Below are 11,940 nucleotides of genomic sequence, written 5' to 3' on the forward strand. Positions count from 1 at the left end.
AGTGCAGATCTGCTGTTAGGCGAGCAGGTGAAGAATGAATCAACTAAAGCACTCATTCATACCTATCGATAAATCAAAAAGAAAGGAGATGGACTTTCACGGCATAGGTTTATGCTAGGCCTGGTTGATCTGCATCACCTCCTTTTTAATTTTCAACAACTCTTTGACATAACAGTTGTTCCTATCTTACATGTAGGGAAACGGAGGCTCAGAAAAGTAAGTAAATGGCTAGAGACATATAGGTGGTGAGAGGGCAAGGACAGGCTGTTCTTTCCATTCTTCTTGAAGGAAGGAAAGAATGCAGAGAGGGAAGGAAGGAGGGAAGAGTCGGGTTCCATGTCTGGGTCACCATTTATGAAGTGTGTGAGCTCAGACCAGCCATTTAACTTCTCGGGGCTTTAGCTTCCTCAGATGTAAATATTCTTTTCGAGTCTAGATTTCTATAATTCACTGATTCCCACTTAGCGTCTCCAGACCGCAAAATAAGGAATAGTGCCAGGGCTGCCAAAATGCTTCAGGTGGGCACGTTTGTGAAAGTCCTATCAGCAGCTTCGTGGAGATTTCCGCGTTAACCCAGTGTCTGACCCAGAGCACTTTCCTGAGAATCCCGGGTGGCTGGAGAGGTGTGGTCAGCACTGGCCAAGCTGCCATGAGGTCAGACCACCAGGCTTTGCTACAGCCCGGCATCCATTTGGCATCCATGAGAGTACAAATGAATAGATTAATACATCAATCAGCCAAATACAGCCAGATTAAGAAAGTGCTACATCAAAACTAAAGAAAGTAGCCGCCAATTTTTCCTTTTGTGATAAGGATTAGTGAGTCCATAAATGTGGAACACAGCACTGCCTGGAACGTATCAAGTCCACCATAAATGTGAGTTACTGTATTTTCATTATTATGACTGAGTCATTTTAGCAACGAGGCTATAATTTCCCTCAGCTAGATACCTATGGTTAATGGACTTTCCCGCTCAATATCCCTTTATCCTTCTATATCTTCTTTCAACTCATAAAGTTTCTCATTAAAAAAAAAAGTTCAATGTGATTTTTAAATGCTTGGGATGAAGGACTCCTTTTCCTTAGAGAATCCAGCATATGGAAGCCATGCGCATTGCTCTGTGCCCGCAGAGCCCCTGTGAGATGCTGTTTCATTTGCTCTCTCACTTGATCCTTGAAAAACTCTGGAAAGGACCCATTATGGAACCCCTTTCACCAGAGAAGCAACTGAGACCTGCAGAGGTTACAGCTTTCTTTCCCAAGGAGCCATACTGTGATCTGCTAATAAAAGAGACAACAGTGGCTCTGTGTAACATCCGAATGACATCCCGTCAGATTGTCACCCGGCTCACTGACTGTGTCGGCAGGTAAACAGCTGTCATCCACGACACCCCATAGATTAGCCCATCAGCTGCCAGGTGAACTGCTGTAATTATTCCCAACAGGAACCCCAGAAGGATTCCGACGCCTATTCTAACACCTAGACCAACACCTAGACCTTTGTATGTGATCAAGGCATTTTTCTCCTCCCGTACATTCTCCAAGCAAGAGTTTTCTTTCCATGTATTGATTTAAGTAACACTTACCTATGTTTTCTACACATGGGCACTATTCTGTGCAGCTAACAATGATTAACTAGCTTGATCGATTTAATCCTCATAGCAACACTGTATGTGAAGTAAATGCTGCCCGTATTTCCATTTAACAGACAGTGAAACTGAGGCACAGAAATGTTAAGTAACTGGCCCACGGTGACAGCTAGTACTTGGCAAAGCTGGGGTTCTGTGTAGTCTGCAAAAATACTGACTTCCTCATATAGTCTCAGATAACATGGTGGCCAAATGCCGACACTCCGCAGCACACTTGCAAACATCCCAGAATAATAGTCCACACTTACGTGGCGTTTACTATGTGCCAGGAACTGGGTGGAAAATTACCATTTACAGGTAGTTCTTCCTGCCTTTCCGCTGAAGGAGCTGTGCCCTGATCTAAGAGTGAGACAGTTTAGATTTCTCTCAGTTCCCTCAGCCCTGCCACAGTGGGAGCCCTGTGTCTTGCTCAGGAAGACTCTCCCATCTTAAAAAGAAGATAAAAGAATTTGATACAGTGGGACTCTGCTACACGTGTGCCCTCTAGTAGCTTCTTCATCTGGTGCTCAAATAAAGAAACAGTATCTTACTCTGACTCTGCAGGGAAAACGTAGTGAGATGCAGGGTTCCAGGGTAATTTGGATTCTGTATGGCTTTTTGGCTGTCTTGCACACTTTAGAATTAACCACACATACAGAGCAGCAACACCTATCTCAAGGGAGTTATTTGAATGTAAGGTGAGCTGATGTCAGCAGAGTGCTAACACATAGAGGCAGATGCTCAATAAGTATCGTTTTTCATTTTAAATGTGTCTTGAAAGCCCTCTTGTTAGATCTGTGCGCCCCTGGGCATAGGCGGGAAAAAGCTCACATGTGGCCAGGAGAGCCCGGACGAGGTCTCCCCACCGCACCCCCACCCCAGAAGGCAGGCAAGCACACAGAAATCTCTCATGAGCAGAGAAGGCAAGCAATCCACATACACCTGTGAAGAATAAGTCTGGAAAGGTCTGTTTTACTGCATATTAGGTATTCAGGTCCTCCTGTTAGCCACATGAGCTAGAAACTCATGTCTGAATTCAGATTTAGGGAGTACCCAGTGTATTAGTTTCCTGTGGCTGCTGTAACAAAGTACCTCAAACTTGGTGACTTAAAACAACAGAAATGTATTCTCTCACAGTTCTGGAGGCTAGAAATCTGAAGTCAAGGCATCGGCAGGGCTATACCCCTTCTGGAAGCTCTTCCAGCTTCTGGTGGCTGCCGGCTTTCCTTGGCTTGTGGCCATATCACTCAAATCTCTATCTCCATGGTCACACTGCCTTCTCCCCTTCTCTGAATGAATCTCCCTCTGCTTGCCTTACAGGAATACACATGATTGCTTTTAAAGATAGCCTAGGATAAGTTCCTCCTCCCAAGACCCTCAACCTAACCCTAACTCTAGTCATGTAATGTAATAGCCACTCTTTTGATGTATAAGGTAACGTTCACAGATTCCAGGGATTAAGGTATGGCATATTTGGGGGGACCACTGTACCCATTTGCTCAGTTCTTGGCCAGGTATTAATTTGATGCCTACACTATGTTAGACTCAGTGCTCCATTCTGGGGACAGAGAATGGAGTAAGGTGGAGTCCCTGCCACCCAGGGGACACCTGTGAACCTGTGTCTGCCTATCTATGCATGCACCCAAGCAGAGGCGAGATTGGGAATATTGAGCGACAGGTAGAAGGCCAGCCCTGCCAGCCCGAGAGGCACCTGCCATTCATAGTCTGCAGCGCCTCCTCCCCTACTAACGTCAGCCCTGTCTAAGTGGAGGAGTCACGTGTCAACATTTCTGTGAGAACTCGTAGAAGGGAGCAGTGTCAATCATCAGACCTTTCCTTGTCCTGCAAATGTTTCCGATCAGTGGCTGATAATGATGACAGATGTTTACTTGATAAATTAAGCTTTGAAGACTAGAAGACACAGACCATTAACCCATGGGTGTAGTTTTCACTTCCTCTGCCTGCTGGTCGTCTCCCTCTCTCTGCATTTACCACTCTCTCTTACTCTCCCATGTGTGTACCCAAATGGATTTATTTACTGTCTGGCAGTGAAACATTGCCTACAGTGGGTAGATAGGGCAAACGCAAAAGGTTTCGACAAATTTTAAGGTCCAATATTAGGGTGACATTTGCTGTCCTCCTAAAAAAAAAAATCATTGAATGTAAAAATAAGAGCTTGATTATAATTTTTTTAAAAGTCTCTTTAGGGTAGTATACCAGCTGCAGGTCTATCACCAGAACTCAATAATAAGAAATAACGGTATAATTTATTGTTCCTGCCTTGCTTGCTAGCTACTCGTTGAAATGACAATTTCATATAAAATGTCATCCATGCAGATTATAAAAACGGTTAAAATTGAATTCATTATTTTGGGACCCTCCTAAAGAAAACAGGAGTGAGAATACAAAGCAAACATTTTCCTTCTGAAGAGTCCTACCAGGAAAGAGAATTTATTTTGTGCCTTTAGGTGAACCAATGATGTAGAAGAGTTCTCCATGAAAAGTTTTTTCTCTTAAATCACTTTTGGTTTTGTCAAGTATGAAGAAAGAGAGAGAAAGGTGTTTTTACTTTATAACCAGAAATGAACTACAAAAATTTCCTTTCTTCCTAAAGTCTTCAGTGATAGTCTATAAACTTCTCCAGGGGTTTCATTCCTCCTTCCTCATGTTTGTAGCAAAGTCCGAAGGGAGGAGGTCATAGTGATGTCTGACACTTACTGAACGCTCACGGTACCCACAGCTCTCTTCTAAATGCTGTGTATGTGTTAATTAACCCTCACAACGGCCTTTGTTCCCTCAGCGGCCATTGTGAGCGCTCAGAGGTAGTTCCCAATATTACCGTCACTGTTCATAGATGGAGAAATGGAGACAGAGTGTGTAAGAAACATAGCTAGTGGGTGGGAGAGACCCGCTTGGATCGCAGGCCTGTGGGCTCCATGGGCCCTTCATTTACTACCCCCATTACTACCCCCATTGGACAACGGGGCAACCACCTCCCCTCAGCGTCAGGCAGGAACTAACATTTATTGTATACCTACTAGGGGTAGACAGATAGCTTATCTCATTAATAACCAGGCACAGATTCAGTAACAGGCCCAGAGGAGCAAGTCACTTACAGATTTAATCAGGAATCTTTCAGTGAGAAAGACAAAACCCAACTCAAAAGAGCTGAGGTGGGACAACGGGAGGTGTGTTGATTCAGACATCAGCAAGAACAGGAATGGAGTGACTCCGGAGACCCCTCCGGTCCCTGTGGGGGGATTCATCACTCCACATCTCTTCCCCCAAGTTGTCCCCCCTGTGGGGCCCTTCCCTCAGGCTGTGTCATCTCTACCACGGTCTGTCTGTCGAAATCACCCAGAATGTAGAGCCCATTTCAAGTCTCTTTCTTCGACAAAGCACTTCCTGATTCCCCTCAAGCTGAAATAATCTTATTATCCATCAAATCACCACAGCACTGTATCTGGACATCTCTAGAAACATAAAAGTGTAATGATCTGCCATTAACGTCACAAGAAGCCCAGGAAAGGAATCTAAATTAGCGACTACTAACCACCCTGCGGTCATCATCAGTCTTTCTGATTACACTAGAAGTATTAGAACAAGAGAAGTTTGCAGGAGGGAGAGTTCACTGCAGGCCTTTCCCACCAACTTACTAAGTGAAGGGCAAGCCTTGGTCTTCTACATTTTGATTTGTCACAATTGTGGACAAGGTGAGGGAGGCACCAGATTCCCAGTGGCTGAATGCCGTGCAGTTAACTCATCTAACTCGTCTGAATGGCTTACCCTAGGGAACCTGTGATAACAACAGGACGCTTGACAGGAGCCCCATTGATTCTGGTAAACATGGGAAGCTGAGAGAGCTGCCCTGGCCTCCTCACCTTTGCTCTCCCCAAGTGCCTTTATTCTCCCTCATTATCTGATCATTCTTATCACTCATGCTTCAGGAGCTTGACTGCCACATCCTTTTTTTAAAACTCACTTTGTGACACACCTTTACAATCGAAAAAATGTTTAATGAGTTAACTTCTTTTCTAAGTAAAACTAAACATCTGTACTTTACCCTGGGGACTCAGAAGGTATCTAAATTTTCATGAACTTTCCTTTCTGTGTTTCAGAAGTTTGATTCAGTGGAAGACATCATTGAACACTACAAGTATTTTCCAATTATACTAATTGACGGGAAAGATAAAACTGGGGTTCGCAGGGAACAATGCTACCTGACTCAGCCACTCGCTCTCAACAGACACTTCTCACCTTGGTAGCTTGGTCTTTGTTGCCTCTTCAGCTCAGTGGACTCAATGCCTCTGTTATTTGCCATTTATTTTAAAAGATTATTTTCTGTGGATTTAAAGGCATTTCTTCATAAAAAAAGAAAAAATTCTATAGTGGAAATTGGAAAATCAATCATGGTTTTGAAAGCTCAAGCCACAAAAGAAATATTTATAAGATGCCAAAATAAAACCTAGCTTTTAAAAAAACATCTTCTAAAGACAAAATTATAAAGATAGTCCTTCTACTCCTGTTACAACTGACCAACACATGTTACAAAAATTGCTTCAATGTTTGCGGCTAACACATGACAAGTCAAGGTGAGATTCGCAAATCTACTCGTGTGCTCTTTTATAGGACCTGGTGTCCTTAAACAGTTATTTCAGAACTGTTTGGACATGAATATTTATTGTGTTTTCATGATTCCTTATGCCAAAGGTGTTGGCAAATGTTAGCTCTATTTAATTTGGTATCCTGGAAATTCAATTATAGGAAAGGAATGTGGTATAGAAAAAAAGAGCACTTGTGAATATCACTTTAAAGACAGAAATCAGAAATGCTTTTCCTATGGAGTGAAATGGCCAGTCTCCAGGATATTCTGTTTAGAGTGGCTTTAAGGCAAATAGGATTAGCAGGCTCATATAGTAAGAAAGTTAGCTAAATCGGAATAAAAGTATAGTTTTAAAAATTAAAGTTGTGGATTTCCATTCAAAGGAAAAAGACTGCTCTCAACTTAGTGCTGTTTTGCACACGTCATATGGTCCCACTCAAGACTAAGAGGATCGAATTATATTCCTGTTTCACAATACAGATGAGGAAAGAGGCTCAAAAAAGTTAATGATCTTACTCAGTATAAGAAGAGAGCCCGGATTTTTATCCATTTTGCCTGACTCGTTCTGAGCACATTGTCCCAGGTATATTCCTTGTGCTATGAAATGTTGCAATCGAGTTGAAAAGATAAATTACAGAGAGGAAGGGAGAGAGGTAGGGGGAGGGAGACAGAGAGAGAGAGAGAGAGAACTTGAAAATACAGATTTATCCACTTTAACATATATAAATAAATAAACTCTTATAGTGCGGTAGGTTTTCTGTGTTGCGGTTTTTTTGTTTGTTTGTTTTAAAAAGTTCTGGTTGAAATTAAGAGTACACAATGCCTTCTAATGTGACCATAGCCTCCATGTGGAATTCATGGAGTATTTATGTAACTATAGCTTTAACGCAGAAGGAAAACCAAAATAGAATTAGAAGGCAAGAGATGGGCAATGGAACTAAAACAAACAATGCCCAGTGTTCTCTCTTGTCCAAAATAGCAGACAATGAGCACTCGGAGATGAGGTCCTCGCAGCTACCACCCAGCGGAGCCAGTGCACCGGCTGTCTCCTCCCACAAGATCAATGTGAATTAATGCCTCTGAATTCTCTGGGCAGCATTGGATGAAGGTGCTCCTTGTAAAGCTGGAACTCTTGAGACCCAACTGAGCTTATCTTAGAGTATATCGGCACAGGGTAACCGGAACTAGGAGACAAGCGTGTTTAAATTGGACATTGGCCCCTAAGGAAGGGACTGATCAGAGCTGAAGGCAGTATGGTGGCTGTTCACTCTCAACTGGGTTTTAGTAACTCAGGCCCAGCGTGTAAACAGACTCCGCAGGGCAACCACAGGCTCTGGTGCAAGAAGAATCTAATCACCACTCCAAAAAGCTACTGGGACATTACTGAGACTCTGACTCACTTATTCACTGGGGCTGTGCCATTCCATGCTGTGTCCTCAAGAAATGTGTCTGAGTTTCTTCTTGTTCTTGTGTAAGTAGATGAATAGGTGGTGGCTAGCATTTTATGAGGCTTATGTTTTTTAAAAGGTTTTATTACCTCTTATTCATAAATGCATGATGGATGCTACAAAGAAATAGAATTAGAAATTGACCTTCTTAAAATAAAATGCCCATAATACTTACACATATGAAAATCCATGAAAAGAAATAGAAAATTTAAAATAGTGACAGGAATTGCTTTAGATCTTTCGGGTTTGAGGAACCATGTTAGTCGAGTCTTCTGGAACTCAGATGCCAAGACCAGAGTTAGAAGTGCAAACATTTATTGGAAGTAATGTCTGAGAAAGATAAAGGAGAACAGGGACAGGAGTAGACAGGGAGTGCCTTCAGGCTGTGCTGTAGGTCTGACATTTGTGGGAGGAAAGAAGGAAGGAGGGAGGATGAGTAGGAAAAGCATCAGACTAAGATGGAGTACTGGAAAGCCTTGGCCGGCCCACTGGTAAGACCAGAGCAAAGATTGCTCATAGCGATGAGACTCCCATATTGGGCAGAAATGGCCAGGTCTCAGTACAACCCCCCCATGCTAAGTCATTGGCAGGGGTTGTCCAGGAAAAACATGACCTTCAAATGCTATGGGACACCCAGAAAGCACAGCGGCTGGAACCTGTCAGGTAGCTCGATGATCAACAAGTTCTTCTTACAAGGGAGACCCAAGTGGCCCTTCTCCATGACTGCCAAAGGGACATTCCGGTTCTCAATGTTGATTGTAATGACATTTTGATTGTAATAGGTTATTAAAGAATAAGGATGTATACATTTTGCTTGTACTTGATTCTTACAACAGTTCTGTAAAGAGGGCAGGGCGGGTATTCTTAACTCATTTTATAATTGAGGAAACCGGGCCTCCTTGGCCAAAATCTTAGTGACACAGTTATGGCTGGAACCAAGGTCTTCATACACACTTCTCCATTCAGTGTCTAGCTGCTCATTGAATCTGTAATTAAAAGTTCAGTGATTTAGGCGTGGCATGCCCAAATTCCAAAGGGCTTTGATCCCTCTTCAACATTATTTCATTTTCAGTTGAAAAGTATCACTTCATACCTGGGCTCAGTGGAGCAGTGGCATTTTAGCTCTATCTGATTATAGCATACGTGCATTCAAGAATATTTCTTTTTGACTAAATCATTCCCATTTGGACCAATTGATATCTTCCTCATCTTTCATGACACTTTACTGTAAGTACTTGTTTGTGTGTGTTGCTAGGCAGTCTTATAGGTGTTAGAATTACAGTGTACTAAGAGTACACTATAATTGTACTAAGTGTACCAAGCAGAAAAGCAAATAAGTACATAGTAAATAAGATCATCTAAGTCGGTGTCCCATTACTCTGTTGTATTTCCAGTGTAGCACTTAGCACTGAGTGCTTGTAGTGAGGCCAATATTAGATACTTTGCTGAAACTTATTTGAGACAGCTTTAAAAAGTTTTCAACCAGAAAAAATGTTTACATTTCCCAAATTTACTTAATGGAAAATTCCCCCTCTTGGGTAATGTGTGTATGCAGGTTACGTGTTTGAGTAACCACAGCATACCTGAAATCAATTAAGTATTGTGCTATAATTTCTATAGAGGAGTCAAATTTTACCCGTTTAATAAGGTGGTCTATATTATAAACGATTAGCATTATATTTGTGTACTTTTTTCATCCTGAGTAATATTTGTTCTACCTGAGCACATTTACTTTTTTTTAAAACATTTCATGATTTACAGCTGTACCAACTTAAATGAAAGCAAATTTGTAATTAAATGTCTCTATTAGAAAAAGGAATTCAAACTATAATTAATTTTGTTTCATGCCCTATTATTCCTGGAGCCCTTTTGTAATCATATTTAGAATAAATTTATGACAAAATTTCTAGAATAATTTTTGACAGATGAGCATTAGTAAATGCTAGATGTGGGGTATAAAGATGAAAAAGACCTAATCCCTGAGATTGAGGGCTAAGAGCCTGGCAGCAAGATACACATGTAATTAAAAGCATACGATGCAGAATAATAGATTTGGTAATTCTCTCCCGTGTACCACCATTCACTGGTAAGCAGAAATGGATGTGTGGGGGAGGGAGGATGTAGGCAGGGAAAGCTGCCCAGGGGGGCTGTTCAAGCAGAAGCTGAAGGATGCCCCAGAACACAAGCTTCGGAAGCATACACACTTCATCAGTCTGTTTTTGAACGCTCATATTTTTAGGGCACTGTTCTAGGCCATTCCAGTCGCTAGTCAAGCAGTGACCACCAACTGAATGGACAAGTAAACCCAATAGAAGCAGCGTCCATGGGCAAGAACAGCTGATTGATTGAGTGCATCTGGGGCAATTGGCTCACCCTATGGGGAAAAAATACAACTATGTCTCTATTTCAAATCAAATCCCCAAATAAATTTCCCATGGATCAAACAAGCAAACTTGAAACTGAGTCTTGTATTTTTCTTCTAATAATTTTTATGACTTTGGCATAGGGAAAGAGTTCTTAAACAAAAGGAAAACATGAATCATAAAGGGAAAGATTGATAGATTCGTTACACCAGAATTTAAAAGTTTGCAAAATTAGACAAAGTCGCAAGGCATTTAAAGCTGGACAATGGACCCACACAGAGGGAGGTTCTAGCCGGAATGTTTCAAGACAGGCCAGGAGAGTGAGCAGCCTGCAGGATAGGCTGGTGGACTTCCTGTCTCCCCACTAGATGGAAGTAAAATGGGCAAATGAACCCTAAACCATCCCTCTGTGCTTCTTGAGAGGCTTGTGGAAGCAGAGCAATTACCTAGGAGCCCCCACTGCATATCAGGCTTCATGCTCACCTAACAGCTACCGCTACGAGAGTAGCCAGAGAAACACTAACTACAATAACAGTTGTACAGCACCCTTCATCTATCAGATTGGTCAAACGTAAGGATTCAGATAATATCGAGAAGTGCAGAGGATGTAAAGAATTAAAAATTCTCAACTACTAGCTAGAATATTGTAATGGAGGTGACTGACCGTTAGCTTTTCTGATTATAATGTAAATGCCTGACCTTAAGCTTTGGCTGCTGAAGCATCCATTTCAAAGACATCCATCTGGAATAAACACATTGCCAGCTAGATAAAGAGCTAGCCCTGCCTGTGAAATTTTCGCCCTGCCTGTGAAATTCCCAGTTTAGAAAGCCTTGGATAACCTAGAAAACTGACCCCTTCCGTGATCCTTCTTTTCCTTTCTGGTGCTTTAACTCCTGCTCTTAGGTTTTAAATCCTCCATTAAAGAGTGAGCCCAAAAAACCCTAGACCCCTCACCCTCGACCCCAGTAAAGGCAGAACCCCGGGTCCACAGTCTGTCTCTACTTTCAACCTTGTTGTGTGGCCCCGTGCATGCTATGTACCCTCCAGGATTCGTAAGTAATAAACCTTGTTTTCCACAAAGTTCCCTGGTGATTGATACTGAGGTATGTCTAAAAGGAAAAAACAGACAAAACCACAATGATAGGTGGAAATTTGAATACACATCTCTCAGAAACTAATGAAGTCAGCAAGCAAAAATGAATAAAGCTATAGAAAATTTTAACAACACCATCAACCAACTACACGTAATTGTCACATAGAGACTATAGTTCACAAAACAAATATAGAATACACTTTTTTTTTCCTAGTCCACATAGAACATTCACCAAGAAGGACTATCTTCTGGGATCTAAAACAAGTCTTGATAAATTTTAAAAGAATAGAAAAATACGTTACAGTCTCTGAGCAAAATAAATAAACTGGAAATAAATAACAATATGTCTGGAAAAATTTCCAAATATTTGGAAACTAAACAATACATTCCTAAATTACTCATAGTCAGAAAAATCTAGAAATATTTTCAAACGGTTCATAATGAAACACAACAGCTAATCTTTAAATATAATGATTTAATACAAATATTTACCGCTTAAAAGCAGTAAATGCTTATATTAGAAAAGAAAGTTCCATAATCAAGTACCTAAGTGTCTACTTTACGCCATAAACAAAGCATAAATTAAGCTTACAAAGAAGAAAATATTAAGGATAAGAGCAAAAATCAAGGAAACAGAAAAACAAAACTAACGAAGCCAAAAGTTGGTTCTTTGAACAATTAAGAAAATTAATAAACAGCTAGCTGAAGTAATCAAAAACAATAGCAAAAGAAAACACAAATTACTAAAATAGGATAAAAGAAGGAAAAAGTCAACAGATCCTACAGACATTGAAAGGCTATTAAA

At 41.2% G+C, this 11,940-nt stretch overlaps 1 protein-coding gene across 2 annotated transcripts in view; it reads left to right on the forward strand.

Moving 5' to 3' along the window:
* The window catches only part of CLNK (cytokine dependent hematopoietic cell linker), a 157,686-nt gene extending 150,780 nt beyond the window's left edge, over nt 1–6,906 (forward strand). For both annotated transcript variants that reach the window (XM_033105433.1, XM_033105434.1), the window contains exon 19: nt 5,746–6,906. In XM_033105433.1, the coding sequence (XP_032961324.1) occupies nt 5,746–5,892 (147 nt within the window). In that variant the 3' untranslated portion in view covers nt 5,893–6,906. The remainder of the gene's footprint in view (nt 1–5,745) is intronic.
* Nucleotides 6,907–11,940: the final 5,034 nt, after the last annotated feature.

This window comes from Rhinolophus ferrumequinum, chromosome 5 (assembly GCF_004115265.2).
Source record: "Rhinolophus ferrumequinum isolate MPI-CBG mRhiFer1 chromosome 5, mRhiFer1_v1.p, whole genome shotgun sequence".
NCBI classification, from domain to species: Eukaryota; Metazoa; Chordata; class Mammalia; order Chiroptera; family Rhinolophidae; genus Rhinolophus; species Rhinolophus ferrumequinum.